This window comes from Papilio xuthus, unplaced genomic scaffold, assembly GCF_000836235.2.
Source record: "Papilio xuthus unplaced genomic scaffold, Pxut_1.1 DF824888.1, whole genome shotgun sequence".
Classification (NCBI taxonomy): Eukaryota; Metazoa; Arthropoda; class Insecta; order Lepidoptera; family Papilionidae; genus Papilio; species Papilio xuthus.
In genome coordinates this window covers 231,052-255,100 of record NW_013533761.1, presented here as the reverse complement: position 1 = coordinate 255,100, position 24,049 = coordinate 231,052, and the positions used below count along the sequence as shown (strand labels likewise).

The 24,049-nt window shown below is 36.5% G+C and overlaps 1 protein-coding gene across 1 annotated transcript; it reads right to left on the bottom strand.

Moving 5' to 3' along the window:
- Positions 1-11,463: 11,463 nt before the first annotated feature.
- LOC106127040 (metabotropic glutamate receptor 2-like) lies at positions 11,464-22,929 on the bottom strand. The gene is made up of 17 exons (XM_013324983.1): positions 22,780-22,929; positions 20,753-21,419; positions 19,988-20,130; positions 19,714-19,884; positions 18,986-19,130; positions 17,427-17,678; positions 17,175-17,349; positions 16,983-17,089; positions 16,746-16,895; positions 16,459-16,592; positions 16,199-16,365; positions 15,306-15,464; positions 14,872-15,034; positions 13,761-13,974; positions 12,917-13,068; positions 12,552-12,663; positions 11,464-12,472 (listed from the first exon to the last, which is right to left on the bottom strand). The coding sequence occupies exons 2-17, from the start codon at positions 21,345-21,347 to the stop codon at positions 12,075-12,077; spliced, it is 3,237 nt and encodes a 1,078-aa protein (XP_013180437.1). The 5' UTR covers positions 21,348-21,419; positions 22,780-22,929; the 3' UTR covers positions 11,464-12,074.
- Positions 22,930-24,049: the final 1,120 nt, after the last annotated feature.

Genomic DNA, 24,049 nt, shown 5'->3' with positions numbered 1-24,049 from the left:
TAGTCTATGTTTTCTGCCAGACTATGGTCCACATTTATGCCACATTTCATTTCGATCTGTAGATCTGTTCTGTCTTCCAACAAACCACTTTACAAACATGCATCTATACAAATATTTGCATTTACAACATTAATATGATATACATTGTAAGATTTGTGCATACATTAAACGTGAATGACTTAACCAATAACATCTTTTATTTCTATACTTTCATATTTACTTCAGCCTTTATGGTCGAAAATAACGTTGAACAAAACAAATATAACATTTATTAATAGACTTTAACCCTGCTGTCACTTTACTTAGAGTTGAAAATACGTCTGGGAAGGCCAAAAGCCGGCTTGCAAAAAACTTTCTTTTTAAATTGTAAAGATCATTAATAATTTCATTATTGTAATCCTTATCAGTGGATGTTTTATCGTCCTTCAAATCGAAAGCACTTTAAAAATTAATTTAAGAAATCAATAAAATTAACGTACGTGTCTATTAATTATTATAGTCATCAGTTTGGATCACATACTGACAGAGGACAGTCGCGGCTTGTTAAACAACATGATTAAAATAAAATTTAAAAATTCTAACTTAAGAATAAAAAATGTACTCCGAAAAAATTTCAATTCCGATTTCGTGTTTGATAATTTTTTACAAACTGAGTTCCGTAAGATTATTTTACCTTTGTACTTGCTACAATGTCTGACGCTGGCTCCCAAGTTCTCCATACGTTATGACTTGCTCACATCTAACAGCTGCCGGACTAAACTTATCATAGCCACCGGTGCTGTTTTCATCTTCGTCAAATATAATTATGACATCATTTTGTTTTCACGTATCTTAAGAGATAATTTAAATGCAATGTACTTTTTCCTTGTCAGCCTTCAGATTTGGTCCTTCTTTGCAGTTTTCGTTGTGAACTGTTTGCTGACGGTTCTGAAAAGTGAAATTAGCGCATATCTAATAATACGGCTTCAAAGAATACATTCCTCTTATAAGTTTGTCAAAATGGAAGTAAAGTGCGCAATGGTTATTAATTGGATTCTATTTTTTAGCATTCTCTTGTACCATATTATTGTTTTCATACTTCGCATGATCATTTTCAAAGACCCTTTCTCTTTTACTGCTTTGACTCATTTATTTGTTCTAGTCGCTGATTGCAATAATATTTATATAGCGCGTGTATTGACTTTGGTTAAAAGAGCGATAATTTTGTGGATTCAAGAATATGAAGAAATATTGAATATGTCTAACACTGAAACTGAAGACGAGGTCAGATGTTCACATTTAGCAAAGCTTGCACACACGTACCACGAATTGATTGCAGTCGGGCGAATGTGTCAGTCAGTCTTTGGCATACCGGTAATTGTATAAATGAATAACAGTACCATAGTTAAGTCGATTTTGTTGTTAATACTCTTTTCCACTGTTCTCTAGATCGCGTGCCTCGTGTTCACGACATTCGTACAGGCCATGTCTAACGTACAAACGCTCATTGAGGTAACAACATAGTTTTGTGGACGTAAAAATATATAAGTAAAAGGAGATGTAACCAAACCGGCTCGTAACTTTCTAGGAGCCTATTTGGAATTTTAATTTTGTTTTTGCACTGACGTGGAATTTAAGGAACATTTTGTCGGTCACCGTGATAAGCTTGGAGTGCGAGAACATTTACATTTGGATGAAAAACATTCGGGTCACTTGTATAATGGCAGAAGAAGTGGACGCATCTTCAGGTAATACACTATGTTAAGAACTAACATCTCAGTGTCGGAGTAAAATTAAACTTACTCCGGCATACTGACAAGATCGATGAGAATCACTTGAGCTGGAATGTTATGACGTACTGTTGACGGCAGATGAGTGTTTGTGTGACAGATGCTGAGGTGAGCGGTGTGGCGGGCGGTGGGGAAGCCGGCGGCGAGGCTTTGGCGGGGGGCGCGGCGCTGCCGGTGCGCCTGCTGACCACCGTCGCCACGTATGCTGTCGTGCTGCTGCAGATTAAATTTCTTTCCTAGCCCGTTTATGTTTTATTAGAATCCATCAACGATATTCTTTAATAGTTTTACAAAAGAGCAACACTAAATCTATACATATTAATGAAATTGAAGTGTCTGTATCTAAATCGAAATAAAATGAGGAGGAGGAGATGCACAGTTAGAAAATATTTTCCCTTCCCATGTATCCCCTCATCCGGAAAGTCCACTTCCACTTCCCATCCTTTCCTTACACGAAATAGGATGGGATGGGAAAGAGGACTAAAATTAGGCCTCCGGGCCGCACACTCATCAGACTGCACGCGAAATTGCTTCCACTTCACGCCTGTCTTCTGTGTGGTCGTGGCATTTCACCGGGCGAGCAAAATTAAAAGTAATTTGTGCGAAGATGTTAAAGCGGACTCCACCACTGACATTTGACAGCTTTTGCTTCGTTCTGATTTAATCGCCCCTGTTGATGTTACGTGACAGTTAATTCTATCTCTATTATGTACTTCCAATACACGTCACTGCCACACACCGCTACCTTCAGCGCAAAAATGGCGAAAATCAAATATACACAAAATACTAAGTCTTATAGCGCGTCCATTTATAGATGTCAGTTATAAACTCACATACATTCATTTCTAACTAACTGTCACCTGCGACTTCGTCCGCGCGGATTTAATAAACCTACGTAGCCTAGTAGCCTATTTGTTCTTCTAGACTATGTTCTACGTCTATGCCAAATTTATTCGAGATAAGCCGTTTTGGAGCTACCTTCTAACAAATATTCATCTATCCATCCATTTAAACATTCGTATTTATAATATTAGTAAGATTCCAAAAGTTCACGATTATCTTTTTGTTCGACGTTTGGAAGTAGTGCTTGTTGTGATATATGTAGATATGATCTTAATATTTTAACTTTCTTGTAATATTAATTTTCAATATAATTTGTTATTTTTTAATCAAGTTAACATCAACACATTGTCCACGTGATTAATTTGAAAGCAATATAACGTTTGTTTTATTAAAAGCATAGCTGTACATGACAATACATTAACCACTTCGAATGTATCCAATGTCGAGCGGCTGTTCTAACGAAATATCCATCGAAATGTTAACGAGCAAACTTCGTATTGAGAAATGTGACAAAACTTTAGCAAAACACAATCCAGATTTTTTGTTGGACAACTTTGTGGAGGCGGAAGTGAAGTCAGTCCTGTGGCCGCTGTACGTGGCGCAGTGTCTCTCACTAGCACCCAAGTACTCCATGCGATACGGTCTCATTACATCCATCAGTTGTTATTTTTATGTATTCGTATGTGTGTGCGCTGTTGCAATCTCTGCAGCTTGGTTCTGTTCTTTGTTCGGTGTTACATCTGGTATACTGTATTCTATGGCTTTGTATGCTTATGGTATAACATTAATTATTGTATATATTAATAATTCAACAGTAACAACATATAAAAGTAATATGAACGCATACTTAATAATATTGATTCAAAAAATTCATATTGATTTTGAGTACGTCAAATTAAATACTAGAAATATAAGCATCGTTAGTTGGATATTTCTGATAGCAATTATTTTTTTCAACGCCGTACATTTTATACTCAGAGTGGTGGAAGTGCCTCATTCGGTTTCTAGAATATTTTTAGTGCATTTGATTTATATTTCCAATGACTGTAATTTAATTATCAAATTTCGTACGATACATTTGCTGGGAAAATACATAGAGACATGGATCTTAGAATTGGAACATTTTTGTTCTACAAATTTTTTAAATGATACAGAAAGAGATTACATCAAGAATACGGAGAGCCGGATGAAAAAAATAATAACTGGTTACGACAAAATTGTTGAAGCGCTGGACATCTGCAATAAAATTTTCGGAGTGTCGGTGACTATCGCCTCATGTTATCACTTACTGTACTATACTGTACTATAATGATAATTGATTTTGATTTCATTTTCGTAATAATTTCAGATTTTGTTTTCGGTGGTCATGTCATTCTTTCAAGTTTTTTTTAATGTTCAATACATCATCTTGGTGAGTATTTTACATACAGTTATATTCTGCTGAGTCGCCCTGTTAAGATAATATTTAAAGTTGTAATAATTTAGAATGATGGCCATGAAATAATTATTCAAGATACTATTTTCACACATAAAGGACCCATTAGACAGAAATAGTAAGATTAATGTTGGATAACAGGATTTTCAAAATCTTTTAGGTACCATCTTGGAAGCGAACTATGTATATATCACAGACTCTTTGGATAAAAAATATTACTTTGATGTCAATATTATGTATGGAGAGTGAGAATGTTTGTTTGAGAATGAAAAACGCTGAAGTGGCTTGCACCGTGCTGAGTGCAACACACACATCTGCAGGTCAGTTTGCGAGTGTTTGTGAGGCAGGCTTCGGCCTACAACGTTCACGTAAAGCAGTACGTAAAATAAAAGTTCCAGCCAAAATAAATATGTAGAGAGCTTCAATTTCTAATTAGTTTTCTTTCTTAAAATTAAAAGGGATTATAAATTTTCTATTCCGTTTTTGTGTAGATTTATGCCGTGTGCTGCGTCGTCAAGAACCGCGCGCGGGGGTGAGCTGGCTACGCGCGGTCGGCTTCTTCCCCGTGGACGCCACTCTGCCGCCGCGCTTCCTCGCCGTACTCGCCACCTACACTGTCGTTATTCTGCAGTTCTACTTCTTATAAACTAATTATTTAACTTTCTTCTAGTGCTTTAGTACATCACATGTTATGCTGATATCAATCATTATAAAGTTGTAATGTGGAACATGGGGAATACAGAAAAGTTTATTTGTAAAAAAGCGATATCAGGATCGAAAAAATTAAAAACGTGAACAAATATTCAGTGTATCTTTATTTTGTACAGAGGGAAAAGTTTCTATCCATTCCCCCGTATTATTAAGTTTCCTTACCCATCTTTTCCTTCAATAAAAACTAAAATCATTAGAGTAATACATCGGCACAAATTGGGCCCTGATCTCGGAAGGTAAAAGTCAGCTTTCGCACTAACTCGGCCCAGGCCAAAACTCGAAGCTCCTGCAGATCCGTCTTCCATTAGATACCTGGGAAGGCATCGGCCACTTTCGGATTTTCATTAATACACAGTGTTTTGTCAAAGATCATGAAAAGGATGAGTACATTCCGAACATCATCCATTGTTTCCTGGTAGCCTGGTAGTCAGCAGAGTCCACGTGGTTTCATCTCTTAAATGATTTTGATGATAATTGCAAATTTCCGTTTGCAATTGTACATCCATTTGTTTAATTACAATTCTTAGATTTAAAACTTAATTAAATTGAATTGTCGATGTTATAAATTAATTCATTACAACATCGCTACCTCATTATTTTGAAAGCAAAGCAATGTACTTATATTAAAAGCATGAAGAGTCAATATTGATACTATTTCTGTAAATGAATTGTCGTGTCTTTTAACGTCCGCAAACATGTTGAGAAGTAAATTTCGTGTTTTGAAATGTAACAAAGCTTTAACGAAGCACAATCCAGATTTTATGTTGGACAACTTTGTGGAGGCGGAAGTGAAGTCAGTCCTGTGGCCGCTGTACGTGGCGCAGTGTCTCTCTCTAGCACCCAAGTACTCGATGCGATACGGTCTCATTACATCTAACAGTCACAAGTTCAACGCGTTCCTCTATCTGATTGCAATTGGCGTTCTATCGGCCTGGTTGTATTATGTAATGGATTACTGGAACCACTGTACTGGATTACTGGCAGCTGCAGTCTCTGCGTACGCCGCGTCATTGACGATTACTTTTATTTTTAACTCAACAATAACAAGTACAAAAAGTAATAACTTTGCGTACTTAATTATATCGCTACAAAGAATATTAAAACGCTTCAAGTTATCGAAAGCTGATGCAAGATATGTGACTGCTGTTAATTATGTATATATTATAGCGATGATTATATTTAACGTAATGCAGTTCGCGTGCAGATGGGATGACAGTATTGGTATATTTATTTTAAAAATATTCACGCAATTTATTTACGTATCCTTCGATTGTAATATCATTATCTGCATACGTATGATAAATATGTTGGGAAATCGTATAGAGGCGTGGCTTACAGAATTATACTGCGTTTTTCATAAATCTGATAGAGGCAATATTGAATCGGATTATTCTCCTTTGAAAACTGTAACAAGAGATTATGATCAACTTATTGACATTCTTATAATTTACTGTCAAGTTTTTAAACATACGGTAATTATTGACTCTTATTATTATTGATATCATGTTTTGAATAATTAGAAATAATAAAAACATTTTCTTACAGATTTTTCTTATGGTTGTAACTTCATTTTTTCAAGTTCTAGTTAATGTCCAGTCTATGATCTTGGTGAGTAACTCTGTGATCCAAGAGAGACATAACTATCTAGCTGTAAAGTTTACGATATTAATATTTACAGCAAAAAAATTTACATTAACATATTTTTACTTAAACAAGTTGGCAACGGCTAGATTATTTTTTTCTGTTTTTTTTTTAGGTCAAAGTTTGGTCGAGATCTGATGCTTTAGCCCCGGTCGTGTGGCTAAAAAACATAACTTTGCTAACTTTGTTAAGTATGGAGGCAGAGAATGTGCATTTGCAAATGAAAAACACTCAAGTCGTCTGTATTCTACTCAGTGTAAAAGTACCAGATGATCACTTTTTAGGTAAATACGTAATGTAATAAAACTTGATGACCGACTATCTCAAAGGATGCAGCTTTTGCTTGCTGACTTCGATTGTAAAACAGTAAGACTAGAAGAAGAATAATTTAAGCGAGCAGTTATATTTTGTTGCAGATTTATGTTGTTTGTTGCGTCGTCAGAGCCAGCAGGCGGAGGTGTGGCGGGGAGGTCACGGGCCGCTGCCGCTGGACGCCGCGCTGCCGCCGCGCTTCCTCGCCGTCCTCGCTACCTATATTGTTGCCATATTGCAGTTTCACTTCCTGTAAACTGGTGTTTCCACAACTACATTGCTCGCATCATTCTATCTATGTTATATATTTCTTATCTCCACCATGCAAATTTATTAGGTATGCACTTTTTCCATTACTTAGCTGATACGAATTGTGGTAAAAATAATATTACGCGTGGACAGCCGTGCGAAGCCTGGGCAAGACGCTAGTAAAGTATTGTACAAATGCTATATATTGTATGTGTCATGTCAAAATTATTAATGGAAAATATTTTCTATTCGTCGTTCTGCGAAAAAAGAAGTGTCTGTGATTTGAATAACTTCTTTAGACGACGCGACTCAAATCATAATACATGTAATATGTAAATAATTTTACCTTAATATTTGCTTCTTATTGTATGTGTAAATTATGTTTTCTATTTATGTTAGTTGATTTGAAACTAGTTATTTTTATTAGTATGTATTAAAGTAGTTTGCTGTTGTATAAACATATAATCCTAAATGGAAACAATAACTGGCAATGTTTTTATCTTTACGAGCGATATTTCGTCCCTGGTTATCCCTCCTGACCCTTTGGCAGCGCTCTGTATCGGATATCGCTTCAGTTATATCGGGGGATGTTTACGCAACATTGGAGCGATTTATCACACCGTATCTATTGACTTGCCGATTGCTCTTTGCTCGGGAAATTTTACATGTTTAAAAAATAACCATATTGTGCACACAAAAATGGTTTAACATTTTATTTTTTTAGGCAAATAATGACGGATAAAATATTTACTTTAACATCTTAAAATGAGCCTTTTCAAACTTTCATTATTGGTGAGTGCGACCATTATTTTTTTACGGTGCTAATTTTTAAATAACGAGGCAAGTGTTATAAATCTGGCAGTGAGTTGTAGCCTTCATTCACAACCTCTGTTCTATATAATATCGGCCAGAGAAAATTTCATGAAAATAATAACGCTTTTAAAAACAACAAGTAATCGCCGTGAAATTAAATTAAATGTAGTAAGGAGGTTAATATATAAGTATATGTAAGTACTAATACAGAGTCTGTTTGTTCGTGTGATTGTGTACGATTTATTCTTACGATACTTAGGTTTAATAAATATACTTTTTGCATATCATCTTCATCGCTTGCCTATTTTGTTTTTCATTATATTATTTCAAATGAATGCTGATCCACGATTAGTTTTCTTAAATGTTTGATTGATGGTCGACAACAACTATGTAAAATCTTGTTTGCGCTCGATTAGACAAAAATAAAAAGCTGAATATTGTATTCTGTAGGTCAAGTTACAGTGGATCATAAATATTTACGGAGCCTTTCTATGTCGGCAACATCAATCAATTCCACTTTTGGAAGTTTCTAGAAAGAACTCCTTTATTCATTGCTCAGTGAACTTTGAACTGAGGCTTTTGTCATAGAAATAACAATTATTTCTACAAGTTTTGTAATAATGATCAAGTCATTATGGTCTAGATAGCTAAGTTTTTTAGGTCGAAATTTCTTAGAACAATACTTTTTCTCTCTTTACTTACTCTCTAACCCTACACTTACAGCTTTAAAATGTGTTTTTAGAGTATTCAACACAAAGAAAACAAAAGCACAAAGAGCAAATACATTAATCATCAATAATCTTAATTTATGTTCACGTTCGCTTGATATTCAATTCCCTAATTGGCAGTCAGATGTAGTGGAACGCCTAAAGCTCTCCTAAAGCTAGTAATTAGCATGTTAGTGCAGACTATGTAGATAGACAATTCCAACACAGGACAGTTCCATTGAGCAATTATCCTGAGTACTATTGCTCTGCGATGCATTATTGTAATATAATTTGCCTCGATTTTGTATGCCTCTTGGTTATCCAGTAAATTGACTAATGCTATATTGAATTGATGTATTATTTATGATTTACGGAAACACATACCATATAATAAAGATATGTTTATCTTTAAAAAAAAACTCCAATTAAAACAAAAGAGATTTATAAGTACGTGAATAGAAAAAAAAATTGTATATTGTATTTTCATCAATGGATTTAGGTATTAAATGCATATATTGGGGAGTATCACAACGGTAACATCTCTGGAAGTTCATACAAAAGTAAATTTATATGTCGTTGTAACTTTGTATATTGGTGTTTTCAATGTATTTTTTTGAGGTCGAGACAATCTGTAAAGCTGATAAATAAGTGAGGTGTAGGATGTGGCGCAAACAGGGGCAATACATCACAGAGGCGAGCCGACAGCCCGGGTTATGAGGGTCGCTGATATGTTTGCCCTCGCTAAGATACCTTATATGCCTACTGGTATATACTTATTGTACATTACAATTTTCTTATTTAATAGATATTGTTGATCATTGAAAATGTTTTTCGTTTAGTAATTACATAATCAAATTTACCTTGATTCCGTCATAACAGGATGAAGAAAAAACATAAGTATATAAATTTGCAAAGACAATATTAGTTTTTATTTATTTAAGTATGGAATATAAACAGTATACATAGCGTATGCGGGGAAAGTTGTTCAGTTCTCATGCATTTATGTATTCAATTTTAAAATGCAACAGACCGCATGTAGCTGCGTAGATAATAGTAATACGGCATAGTTTTATACGAACATTTACTTATTTTAGATTCCTGTAGTTTTGAATAACAATTTAGTTCCCTTCCGTCTGTATCATGTTTCACTTGGAAATGTAATTCTAATGCAATGATTGAATCATGACATCAAAACCGGTATCCGCGGTTCTGAATTATCTTATTTCTATGCATGGAACATGCTCTGCTCTGTGGCCGCGAATGGAATAAATTTGGTTGCTTCCGGAATGTTGTACTGCATGCATATCAGACATGATCTGACAATACTAGAATAAAAAAAAACAACAATATTTTTATAAAATAAACTAATAACACAAAGTTCAGAGTTATTAAAAGTTTGAAATGTGATTCATCGCTGTAATTGTCTTTAAATAAACTGAGAAATTTATGATATTATATAATTTTTACAAAATGTTCAGGAATAGGTACCCACCTTAGGTTTTTTTAATTTAACGATCGCTTGCCACACTAATATTTGATAAAATGTTTAATTATTTACGAAGCTGCGGGCAACCGTTTGTTTATTACAAAATAATTATTTACTTTGTAACTTCGTCGAATTATTTTATATCTAATTAACGAAGAAAGTGTAGATAGATTCAATAAAGCGAAGCCTTTAGAAAAGGGGCTGACAACGAAACAGGAAAGCTATTTAAACTTGGTTGCGAACCAAAAATTGAATAAGTTTAGAATATAACAAAGTTAAAACTTTGCGGCCACTTTGGACGTTAACGATACTCGAATTTGCTGTAAGCTTAATTGAATCGAAGTTTCAAAATAAACAACGAATTTCTGTTATATTTTTAAAAAATCGCAGTTATTTATAAGGCCTAAAACATTCAATATGCATCAATGTTTGCTTTCAAAGGATTTTTTTATGTACGTTGTATGTATGTTATATACGAAGATTAAATTTTATCGGAAATGCTATGTAAATGTGTGTTCTGTAGATCTATTATAGCTACGCAGTACATCTACTAGTGCTACGCCGTAGCCCGTGGCATAAGTAATTATACAGAGTGGTTGAATGCGTTTTAATCTCGATACCCACAAGTAATTGTCTAGTATTATAACATATGCTATGTTATCAGATTTAGTTAGAGTAAGGAATCGATCAGGAGTTATGTTACACTGTTTATAATATAACTGCAACTGGTATTTATTTTTAACTAACATTAGATATTTCAGTTTGCAACTAGATATTATAACCCTTTATAAACTCCAAATGAAATAGTCTAGGTAAAATAACTAGAATTTAGTCATGTCATTGAGCAAAATACCTCAAAATTGCATAGAACAATCATTTCAAAGAAACACTACTCGTGTGATTTAATCAAAATTAATTTATGACGATGTTAAACGAAATTCAACAATGGCGCGCGCACTACGCGGGAACAAATTATTCTGTGAATTATGATATCAGGTGACCGAAACTCGTTAGATCCTTTGCGTAAAACCTTTTTTCATTTTTAAATAATAAACGCGCCATATTTCATTAAACTTATTGGGTAATTATTTTTTGGTGAAATATGTTCTTTAAAAAATAGCTACTCTATTGTCAGTAAAATTATTATCTTTTGGAAAAAGAGAGATAGCGATACGATTTTAAAAAGTAATCAGCTCTACAGTTTTATTATTATTTCTATGTTGTTTCTTAAGCTTATGATAGACGATATATTTGTCAGTTCTGTTGTGTTCTTAAAAACTGATCGATCTTGTAGAGGGAGGTGTCATAAGACTACTGACTAATGAAAATATATTCTTCTCGTTCATTCTCTGGTATTCGCTTTCGCTCATAAAAGTGTTCTGAACTTATTTCACTTGTGTCTTTCTACTATAAAAGTTCAGTTGTAAGAAATAAAATCAAATAACCATCAAAACATTTTATTTTATTCATGTTTATATATTATATATGATTGGCATTTCATTGCATTTTTCAATATATACAAGGCGAGCAAAAGGCGGAGAGGTCTATGTGATAAAACACTACAAAATCACAACAGTAATAAAACAATGTAAAGTATGAGAGGTACATCAACTATCAAAGAATTAATCAAGTTATAAAGTAAATTGCATTCTATCAGGAGTCCTCGCCGCCCTGGCTCAGTGCTCGCCTCGGCTATATCGACAACTAACTATATAACATCGGCTCTACTATTTACATCTTACCTAAGTACATAATTATATCATGGAAGTATTCATATTTCACTATATGTCTTCGATTTTATATTTACAATTCTCGACGTATTTGTTTACACAAAGAGATACATTTTTATTTAGACAAAACACTTAAAGCTATAAGAACAATATTTGCTATGTACTGAGATGTGAATTTCACAAATTTACATAGTATTATGTACATTATAATATTACCTAATCTAATGATAATGTATATTAGAAAGTGTCTCTTACAATTTACACTACGATTGGTTTCCGTTCTCTCATTTTGCAGGAGCAACTTTTCTTCTTAAGATTAGTATTATTATTATTTCGATTTGTTCCAACATCGTTTAATGATTTGGAAGACTCCCATTGCTATAAAGACTCGGATTGTTCATTCATTGTCTGAACAACGACGACAACTTTATCTCTAGAAATATCACAATTATTCATTTGTTTCACATTTTCAGGAACAATCTTTTCTTCCTTCACATCTTTCGTTTGATTTCTCTCTTGTATCTTCTCTCTGGAATGTTTCTTTTCGTTTAATTTCTCTTTAGAATGTTTCTTTTCTAACTTTTTATCTTTGATATCTTTATCTTTTGTTCCGTCGGTTTTATCCTTAGATATCTTTTTTTCTGCGCCATTTTCTTTTGCCTGTTTATTTGTTTCATCTTTATCTAAATTAACACGTCGTAGTGTCACCGTTTGTCCGTTCGTTACTACACTGAAGTCAGTCGGATCCGTTTGTGTTTCTTTATCGGAAGAAGGTTCTGTGGGAAAAATAATGCCATAATGTAATTCAAAATTCTTAAACTGTTTAAAAGTACTAGTAATAAAAGCTATGCTCACTTTTGGATTGTGTGTGTGTAAAGTTTTGTGAAGGCGGCGGTTTCCGACTGTACCGGACTGGCATAATGCTCTGGCGAACATTTCTCTCCGGACGAATCAATATTATATATAACTGAAACAACATTTTTTGTTATATGCCTAAAGAAATCATGTGATCCAACCTGCATATATAAGTATACAAATAAATTCAAAGTTGAGTGTGAACACCAAACATTAAGGTCAAGTTTATCGGCTAGTTTATGGTAATCTTGAGCCCTTTGAATAGACATATGTGATTTAACGACGATGTCTATCTATATCTATATATCCTTCATTTTTGGACGATTACTTAAGTTGTCATTAATGATATTTGTCGATGGTGTTACCTTTGGTGAGAAGAGACAGGCGAGCGTGACACTGGCACTGAGAGAGATGGTGACAGCCATGCTGGTGACACGCAGCGGGACATGACTCGCAGTGCCGAAGTACAGCGGCACGAACGCCAGCCAGATCACGCACGTCGTGTACATTGTGAACCCTGGCGAGTAGTAGACTGACTGACTCACTCAGAATCGTTGATTGATCACTAAATGAATGCTTTAGTCAAATGTTTCGCATAAAAAATATACACCAACGTTTGAAAATTTAATTCAGTATGCCACATTTTAAATTCACACTTTTAAAAGTAAGATTTAAAAATTGCAAAACCGTATTGCTCATTGTTCAACTCACCCCCAAAGTCAGTCGACACAAAAACGAAGGTGGAATTTAAGTAGCACGAGCATTGTGACAAAGAGTATAATACTAAAATGCTGAGCACTTTTCAATTTTCCGTCGACTGCATTTCAATCCTTTTTTCTAATTTTCGTAAGTGCTGAAGTCTTTGAGGCCGACAACAAGGTACAATGGAACAATACCAAACATAGTGCATGGCACTTTATTTATATTTTATTCAAGTAGTAGTATTGTGTGTGGAGGAATACTTTAGAATAAAACGGTAGAGATGCGTAACATTTCAATGTTGGAAAATTATCATTGGTTCTATTAAACAGATTTTTTTAATACAATTCAAATATTCACTTGAAAAATTACTTGAATAGATACTACTATATGATTAAAAAAACGTGAAACATTCTCAGGAATATCCATCCCTCATCCCTTGACTGTGTATACAGGAAGTCAATATCAGGGACATCTGCTAATTTTGTAGTCTTCTGTAAAATAGCTTACCGATATGTTTGCTCTCATTGAACGCTTCCGGTATCTTCCTGGTGAGGACGGCGTACACGGTGCAGATGACGATGAGCACGATGGGATAGGAGAAGGCGATCATGTAGGAGGCGTCGACATAGGAGTCGCACACCAGCATGTTGTCCTCGCGTGTCGGGTAGTGGTGCATCGCGCGCGCAGGCGACACTATCATCCACACCACCACTATCAACACCTACAAAACATTACATTACCTGCATTACAAACAATATCTAAACTCTTCAGCAAGAGTTTTAATGCGGTGAAACTTGTATTGTTGTCTCTGTTTAAGTCAAAGAGAATAAAAAAGATAGAAGTCATATTGTAATAGTTTCAAAAACATAAGAAAGTATTTTACTCACGATCGGTTATTAATTACTGTAACTGTGAGGTTATCATAACCCGGTCATCGTCTTTAAAGTTGCAACGCAAGTAAAAATAGTAAATACTTATTTTTAAGTACTTTATAAAGTGGAAAAGCGTGAAATATTTCTTTGTACAGTAGGCTTTTGTTTCATCGCATCGTATACGTAATCGACATCAAAGAGCGCTTCAGTCAGACAAAACGAAATTCGTTTAAGATCAAAAGATTGTACGAACGCTGTGAAAGCAAACGCAACATAATCATTACACGGAAAATGTTTTCTTTTCCCTTTGCTTTGCCGAAGTATTCATTAATAAAGCTCTTGTGGCTTAAAATATACCTTTTTCCTGATAAAAAGGCACAGTCATTTAGCAGTTAGCAGCTCCCGGCTCCGGGAACACATTAATCTTGTCATAATCTTTTTAGTTTTGCGCAGGATATTGAAGTAAATTAAGTGAAGGATTTTATCGAACATTCTAATCGAATTTCTGATTAGATTTTTATAAGCGTTCTTAAATTTAATTAACTCTGCGCTTTATAGTTACGATAAATATAGCGTGTTTTGTTTTATTTCGTGCAACTATCTGGTAACTTACATTATCACCTCATTCTGTATTTTGAGAAAAAATAATAAAACATATAAAGAACGAAAAAGTGTGATAAAAATGATGTTTAAGTTGAATTTTTAGTAAGAAATATGTTAAATGCAGTGTGACAAAAGATATTTACTTGTATAGAGACGAGTCCGGCGCAGATGGCGAGCTGGGAGCTGGGCGAGATGAGGATGGGGCGCTTGGCGGAGTGCTTGCTGGCGTTGAAAATGCGCGAGATCCTGTTGGTTTTGGTGAGCAGAGCCGCGTACACGACAGTGAAACAGAAACCGGTGCCGAATCTGTACAAATAGAATTGTTTAAATTTACTCGCTTTGAAACGCTCGCCTCTGGGAACGTGTGTTTTTTTGTAGACGAGTAGGAAGGTTTCAATTTAGACTTTCTGTGTGCTTTCAAATTCCTACTATTTTTTAATTGAATTTGCAGCGGTCGATAGTTAAAGCAAGTAGGAATTGGATGGGGTGTGAATATTTAAAATGTTTTTATTCCTACATTTACTGAGTCATTCCTGGTCAGGAATGCTAGTTACTTTTGGCGTATGGAAATAAAGACCTTTGTATAGAGCAAAGGACGTCTGTGGGGCGGAAGACGAGGGCGAAGGTGACGAGGTAGCACATGAGGATGCCGGCCAGCAGCACGTAGGAGAGCTCGCGGCCGCTAGCGCGCACCACCGGCGTCGCCCCGTGCCGCACCCACACCCCGCACACAAACCTACCCCGTAACACAACCTTAACGTTATTCAAACATTTTGTGCTAAATGTAGCCACAATAAAACGGACATAAAATATCTTCAGCGATTTTAATGGAAATGTTTTCATAGTTCAGAACTTCATATGAGATATTCATATTTTTTTTAAGAATGAAAATAAATTATTCCTAGGAAATGTTTGTAGAATTTTTAAAGAAATTTTGATGCAGGCCGCATGAACTTGTGAGGTTAATGTAGCTCACAGTCGCCACTCTCAGAATCTCGAGGAGGTCGGATTTTCAAAGAAAATCTTAAGTACCTGCGCTTTTTAGAGGAACGTTTTACTATTTTAAGTTATAAAGGTGTATTTTGTTTTGATAAGTCAATGTAAGTTAGATAAATAAAAAGTTATTCGCTTAAGAATGCATCGCGTGAGTGAATGAGTAACTCTTAAATATATACTTAGTATAGTCTTTTTAAACTTTCTTGCTTACTGAGTGCGGTACTAACACAACACGGTCCGGTCTATTGTGATCGTATTTACAATTAAAGATAATTAATTAACAGATTAAAACACTTTCTTTGTCCTACTTCTTACATCTTTCTCCAATATTGCTCAAATTTATAATACTTGTCCCTACCAAAGTAACATTTGTCAGACAATTAATCCCGTCTACGGACTTTGATCGTCATTTAACGCAAAGCGTTCCTCCATTGTTCGTAAAAAGGCCCAAGAGACGATAAAATAGCTACATACGCGGTGAGCAGTATCCCCAGGGAGGAGAAGGACATGGCTCCGATGGCCCAGGCGGAGTCGGGGCGGAGGTAGAGCTCGGGTATGGGCTGACAGCGAGTGCGTGCTGCGTCCGGCAAAGTGCCGCGCTCGCACACCACACACGCAGTCTCCACCAACGGAGACCGGATCTGACAACAAACAGTTCACTGTCAACAACGTCCATTCCAAACAATTAAATCGACTCTATAATTCCAAGTTCTAACTTAAATCAGTGAACGAACCTCGTACTGGGTGCAGTTGAAGCAGTGCCAGCAGCAACTCTCGCCCTCGACGTACTGCTTGGCCTGGCCCAGCTCGCACTCCGCGCTGCACACTGACTCCGGCGGCCGCCGCTCCCCCCACTTGAACTGAATATCTGAACCGAATACAATCATAATTATGAATCCAGATCACAAACCTTTGTGGCATAAAATCCTTTGTGTAAAGTCTGTTATCAGTCTGGTCCTTCGAGAAGGGTAAAATTTAATGTCCGAGGTTTCATATTTTAAACAAACAAATAAATACGTACCATCGATGTTAAGTTGCAGCACTCCATCAAGGTACTGGCCGACTTTGAGCCAGCGGTAGTTGCCGCGCGCCACTTGCTTGAAGTGCAGGATGTTGTAGCGCGCGGGGCCGTCGCCGTTTGCGTCGAAGTGGAATTCATCGCCACTTATACCTAAATCAAATTAGCAAACTAAAGTAAACGACTGTAATTAATATAGATCATATATTTTGTAAATTATTGCGAAGTGGTTGTACTTACCAGTGAAGTTGACTTTCCGCAGGTAGGACAGCAGCTCTGCGCCGCTCGCCGGCCGCATGGCATCGCACAATCCTCGCCGACCTCCGCACACCGCCAGGTGCATGTCCCTGCACATGCAACAAGATGCATTACTGCATATTACGTCTTTGTTGATTATAATGATCACGATGGAGATAATGGACATAGTCTAACCGTATAGCGTATGCGAAGGCGAGCACTGCGTCGGAGACAAACTGCAGCTGTCGCTCGAACTTTGTGTTGTCTTGTGTGAGTCGCTCGCTGCCGGAGCAGTTGCGCGCGTACTGACCGTTGTAGGGCGTGCGCGGTCCGCCCGGGTAGCGACACTGGAAGTGCGCCTCCCAGAATTCTGATACGTATAATAGTAAGCCATTTAAGAGCTGGAATAGGCAATCGAATTATACAAATGATCTCTTGGTTATTCACCTATAAACCAGGGATTCCTTTTATTATTCTTAACGTTGAGTCCGAGGAAGTACTCCTTGAAGCCGGTGACGTCGTTGGCTTGCGGCTGCACGCTGATGGTGCCCTCGACGGCGCGCTCGTTGCCGTCTGAGACGAGGGCGCGCGCGCTCCACCCGTCCGAGCCTATCCAGCTGAAGGCGGCGGTCGCGTTGACGCGCTCCACCGCGCGCATCACGCCCGCCACTTCTTGGTCAGACCCGAAGATTATCGCTCCTGGTTACAAATAATAGTTCTTCATTCGTAACTGCGTCGCCACATGGACAAGCATACTTAGACCTACAATTTTGCTTTGTTGGTCCTTAATTTTGTAGGATTTTCATTAATTAAACTGCAATTATAACACAATCTAGTAAAAATAATTAATGGAACAAAAATGTAATAAACGAACGATGAACTATTCACGTTCAGCGGAGTTCACTTTCAGTATTACGATGTGTAATTGATGGATAAAAGGTCAGTTTGATTATTTTCAATATTGCGTGGGCCTCGGGTCTTATCAGGGCCCCCAGTTGCGTGGCGCGGCGTGGCGCAGCAGATGTGTCACAAGAAACAATTTCTCGCTAAAGTGCCCGCTCAAATTGAATCCTCCGCCTCGTCTATAACCAATGATTGCCATTTAGCGACACAGCGCTGAACACATTTAGATGAATTATTTGTGTCAGATCGCTCCAACAAGCGAACCGTTCCACTCAACACTGATATCAGCACCACCATTTTGTAAATATACTGATGATTTGTGTACTTATGTTTCCATAAAATATTTCTGATATTTATAGAGTATAACAACAATCATGATGCCTGTTTCATAAATAAATATGGGCTATAAGAAAAAGAACAGAAGGCAATGGAATAATGTGGACCTTACACAACAAACCACACTTAGTGTAAGCAACGTAAGCGTAAAGTTGCGTCTGGCTCCGCCATTGTTGTGTATTTAATTATTTTAGTTTGACATATATTAAACAACGTATAACACAATAATTTTTCTGTGGAAAATTGAATTTGTTTAGAGGCAATTTCTTTTAGATTTTCCCTTATTAGAACAGAATTACCCAGTCAAAAGCGGAATGTAATTTAATTTGGGAGAGTAGCTCGGGTCTTGCCTTTTTATTTGAAGGTAAATGAGTTTTTATTTGTTTATTCTCTGAAGCGGCGGCCGTGTAAGTAAAACTCCTTTATGACCTTATTGATGTATCTAATCAAATTCTTCACTAAACAAAGGTGACACCTCTATAGTTAATGGTCTCTATTTAATTGCAGTCTCCAATGACTAGACTTTGATGCTCACTAATTAACTCTAGATATAGATTGTAATTTTTCAAATAATGTTAAACTGGCTCATATTTTTTGGATGAAATTTATAATGTCAAGTCCAGGGATATGTATGAGGTGTAGAGTAGAGTAATACATTGTGCATTTTTGTCGACCCCTCCATTGATAGAACTAAGAGATTGCACTCAAGCACTTGCACAAACTTAACATTTTCACTAAAAGTATTCTATCTCAGCCAGTTCACTGACCTCTAGCTCTGGGCTTGGTGAGCAGTTTTTGGACAATGTTGTCGTAAGCGGTCTCTGTGGCGACGCCCGAATCCTTCGCCAGCTTCTCCTTCACTGCTATGCAGATGCCATTCCTCGCCAGCAGCGCTTCGAGCTCCTCGAACGCCTGATGAGGATGTCAAGGTTAGACTCCTGATGAAACTGGATTTATTGTTGAAAAGTTATATCCAAAGTAATAACGATTCTGAGTTCGATATATTCCAATAATGTAAATTTCAGGAAGTGTCAAAAAATGTAATAAAACCTCAAGCACGATCTTTACATCTTTACGAATCCAAGCTACTACATGCGGTGCATTAGCGGTGCTATATGAGATTAGTTATTATGTCGATAAATTGTGAGAAATGTCAAACGACGTTGGGTGTCGAAGCGGAGCAGCGGAGCGCCTGCAGCTGACTGCTCCTCTAATTAAACTTGTTCAACAAACAAACATGACATGCGGTGCATTGTCGTGTCGTGCCAGTGTGACTGCAGACAAAACATGAAATTCCACACGACGACTTTGTGCATAACAAGTGTATGCGATTTGATTCGCTAAGTTGCAAACTATTCTACCTCAAAACTGCTTAAGACCTCTTTGTTAATTTCATAAACTTAATTCATTTTTCATTTGTAAGTAAAGACATATTTGGCACGGAGACATTTATTATAATACACATAGTGACAAAACAATGAAATATGATGGTGACCTTGATGCCGTAGCTGGACTCCTCGTAGATGATGGAGACGTAGCTCCAGCCGAGCCGCTTAACGATCTCTACCATCGCCTTGACCTGATGCAGGTCGCTGGGGATGGTGCGTGTGAAGTACTCGAATCGCGCCTTGTTTGACAGCTCCGGGGACGTCGAGAAGAATGACACCTATTGATAGAAATTTAATTTAAAAAAAGTTTACCGTAGTATTAATAAATAAAAAAACTTAATACTGCGTCTTGACAACATGTCACCAAATATAGCATAATACCTGTGGTATCTTGAAGAGGCGCAACAGATTTGCGACTTGCACGGAGGTGACGCTGGAGGCGGCTCCCACCACGCCGGAAATGACTTTCCTTACCGCTGTTGCGTTGCATGCGTACTCCGCGTCGTCTATGTTGCTGATTGATCCTGACAACAACGTTCGACTTATGTCTCCTTAGTTATACTTATAAAACTTAGTTTTCACAAATAGTTATCTTTATAAGTAATAATAAGTAGCCAGTTTTTAGGTAACTGTTTTCGGTGGTATGTTTACTTATGTTCAACTATATCGTTATAAATTATAATACATCTGCAGAAAATAATCGATTTTATAGTGATTTGTAACATTCTTTCACAGAAAGTAGCCAATGGGAAATAATTAAAAAGTACGAGAGAACATGGAAATTAGTTTATTATTAAATGTTTGTTATGAAGTTTAGAGAATTGTAACATTATAACACTAAAGCTGTTGATGTGGCTAAACGTTGTGCGAAAATGAAGTAGCCTTGTGGGAGTAATAACTGTAAACTGTTATTAGTTTTGGTCTACTGTAAACTCTATTGAGCCATGCCCTCACTCAAATTTTAGGTGTTCTGTCAAAATCAGTAAAGCGAGAAATTATTATACAAATAAGCTTGCTACAGTAACACTACGCAAATTTGTATTCAAAATCATATTCGAATATAATGATATCTGATGTAAATATATAGAAATGGAAACGAACACAGTTATATCAATAAATCCACAATATTAGGTATTAAAAACATACCCTTAATAAAATCAACAGCCATTTCCAGTCCGTAAGTATCCCTGTCACAGTCGTCCAGTACATGCGCGCCGAGTGTGACGCCCGGGATGAGCTTCAGCTTGTTGTTCACAATGTCAAGCGTGTACAGCATCGTCTCCAGCGCCTGCACGCCCCCCTGCGGCATAACCGGCCCGCACGTCAGGTTATCAGATCTCTCGTGCACCATCATCAGCCCGCCCAGCACCAGGTCCCCCTCTATCACAGCTTCGCGCTTGATCGGCCAGTGCTGGTGTTTCTTGTCCTTCAACTCTCCAATATCACCGGACATTTGATTCCAGTCATTCTTTTTATCGTTGACGTAAGAATCGAAATTTAAAATTTCTCTATGTAAAAATTCGTTGAAGGTAAAAGGATCGTAGTGAGGAAGGAAATTGTATGAATTATCGTTGTAATGCTGAGTGACTGGTGCGTCTGTCTGCTTGTGTCTGTGCCTGTGGTGGTGCCTGCCAGGGTCCAGGTGGAGGTCCAGGCGGTCTGTGGCGGAGGCCCTCATCTGCGTGCGGCGCACTGCCAGCAGCAGGGTCACGGTCGCCACCCACCACCGTCCGGCAAGCATCGTACCCCACGCTTTCTCATACCATCCTCACCGAATGATGCCATGATGACAAAGGACGAGGCATCGTTGAAACTGCAAAAGAAAAAAAACTAATATAATCCATTACGTTCACCATATAATATACCTACAGTTCAAATGTTTGCAGAACAATACTTTATGGATATTAGTTTCACGCTTCAAGAGAATTTAAAGGAGTTGATTATTGTACTGAAATAAAAATAATTCCTTTTATTTATACGTTGTATTTGTCAGACGAAATAATTGTGAGGAACATATAAAATTAACAATCATGGACTCGACCAAAACAATAAAAAAGTTTTCAATCCCCAAAATAGTTTGATCATTTTAAAACATTGTTAATGAAATATTCTAGTTTATAATAAAATGTGAATTAAAAGTTAAATTGAAAGTTTGAATGAAGATAGTTTTATCTTATATGTAGGTGACACAGAGCGAGACAAAATGAGAGCAAGCACTTAACTGACTCTTACAATAGTTGATTCTGATCACGACAGAGATGGATATCTGAATCTCATTCCGATCCAATTAGGCTACATCTCGACACTGGCAAAAGGAAAATAGAATTCATGGAATATCGCAATACTGAATAAATACTCGAGTTTATAAATTCTATTCGTAAAATATTATTTTGTACCATAGAAAATAAGTGAAAAAACTAAGTAAAATACTTAATTAGCATGAATTCAAGTTATTTTTAATGTTAAAGTTTTTAAATTATCACGACATTATACTGTAGACGTGCTTCACCTGTCTTTCAGTGGAAATAAACAAGAGGCTCATTAAAAGTTGCTTCATAGTAAATCTACGTTGAATAGCTGCGTGACTTGCAGCGGCTTGCCCGAACTTGACTTCGCTTGGCTTGGATAGGTGCCAATAACTAAATGTTGCTTCACTCACTAAATAGACGATGTACTTGACTCACTTAACATAGACCTTGTCCGTTATAGCGGGAAATTAATTTAGATTGTATAATAAGCTACATTAACAAAATGGAAACTGTCTTCAAAGTATAATAATGTAAAAATAGCTAACTACTTCTAAAACTTTAAACGAAATCCTTGAACCTCAGTAGATTTTTATTTGAAAAATAAAATATAATGTGTATATAAGTGGTGGTCTCAATATATTTGAGCAATATTTAGTATCATAGACTACAATTTGTGCTACTTGAATATGTACGAATTGTATGAAATATGTAAATACAATATATTTTTATTTGCGTGCTCAAGACAAACCCGGACATTTTCTAGCGATTGCAACCTGCGGTCCGTGATCAGCGTCATAGCGCTGACGATAGATGAAAACCCACTATTATGTACAAAAGTATTTTCCGCTTTAACTAGTATAATGAGACAGAAATTAAAAAAGTATCACAAACTTTTAACTTTGACAAACCGCAATGTACACGTACTTTGTATTGACATAGGTAATACAATAGTACTTGTATAAAATGACAGCAGCAGCAGCAGCACGGCAGTCAAAATGCGTTTATTTCCTTGTTAACATCACTTATAATAAACTATATACATTATTTACAATAATAATTCTCATAATAACTATTCGCGACTACATTTCGTTATTCCCGCGCGATTCTCTACTGTTTCACATCTATATTTTTCTTTTACTAAAAAGGCAAAGGTCTTGGTGGCCAGTATGCCACCTCTTTGGCAGAACGAAAACTCCTTGTCTACCGACGAGATTGTATACATAGTTGTTAACTCAAAAGATATTACTAACACGCTCTTTCAGAGACAATGTCTTTAAAACTGAAGTAAAGAAGTTGTTCGTTTGTTAAATATGTTTCAATGTCCAAGAATAGAATCATTAAACAAGTAAAGCCTCTCGGCAATGCTACGAGATCGTTAATTTCTATTTAGGTAATAATTGCGAAAAGACATTTGTTTGAAATGAACAAGTTCAAAGTTTAATGTGATGGAAGCCGCTCGCCGCTCGCGAGAATAACTTCCCTTTTAATTAAAAGGAACGCGTAAGCAAAATTAAGTAGAATTTGCGACGCTCGCTAAAGAAGCCAATTTTAATAGCTGTCCCTAAATCGGTCTCTTAATTACACGATATGAATATTTGTCCGGAGAATATTTAGCGCAGATTGCGTTTATGTCGATTTTCCTTCTCGTGCGGACCTGAGGCGCGAATTTAAACGTTATACGAAGTAATCTAGCTGTTAAGTATTTTACTGTTTTAAGTTTGAAATTCAGTGAAGTATATATTATGTATATCACCCTGAACTTAGGGTAGGCTCCGAGCCCCTCGGTGGGGACGTAAAGTGAGCTGATAATGATGATGATCATATAATATGTGATAGACAGAGATATAAAACATATAGACAATGTTATTCTATCGTTTTTAAGTTGATACAAAACAAGTACTATTTTAATATTGATGAATATGAAGATGTTGGACATCGATTTTTTCTTTCCAGGTCAAAGGTTAAGCGAGCAATGTTTTTGTGACATTTTAGTGGCCATAACTAAACACATAAATATCCCAATTGCTAAAAGACTGAGCGATAAAATAGTTTTACGATCAGAGAAGATATTTTATAGCGTCTGACGAATTCGATTGTTCCGTTAATAGGCAAATGAACACGAATAGCGGCCAAACGTTACTGTTGCTAATCGTAAGGTAATCACGCCTTTTTATATATTTACGGTAAGATAGAG

What these genes read in the sequence shown, in the direction of transcription:
- LOC106127040 (XM_013324983.1), bottom strand. Translation starts at nt 21,347, where the DNA reads ATGCTTGCCGGACGGTGGTGGGTGGCGACCGTGACCCTGCTGCTGGCA. An exon ending in GCTGCAACTTAACATCGATG is followed by an intron (nt 16,593 to 16,745) that starts GTACGTATTTAT and finishes TATTCGGTTCAG; the next exon opens with ATATTCAGTTCAAGTGGGGG. An exon ending in CAATGAGAGCAAACATATCG is followed by an intron (nt 13,069 to 13,760) that starts GTAAGCTATTTT and finishes ACTACTCGCCAG; the next exon opens with GGTTCACAATGTACACGACG.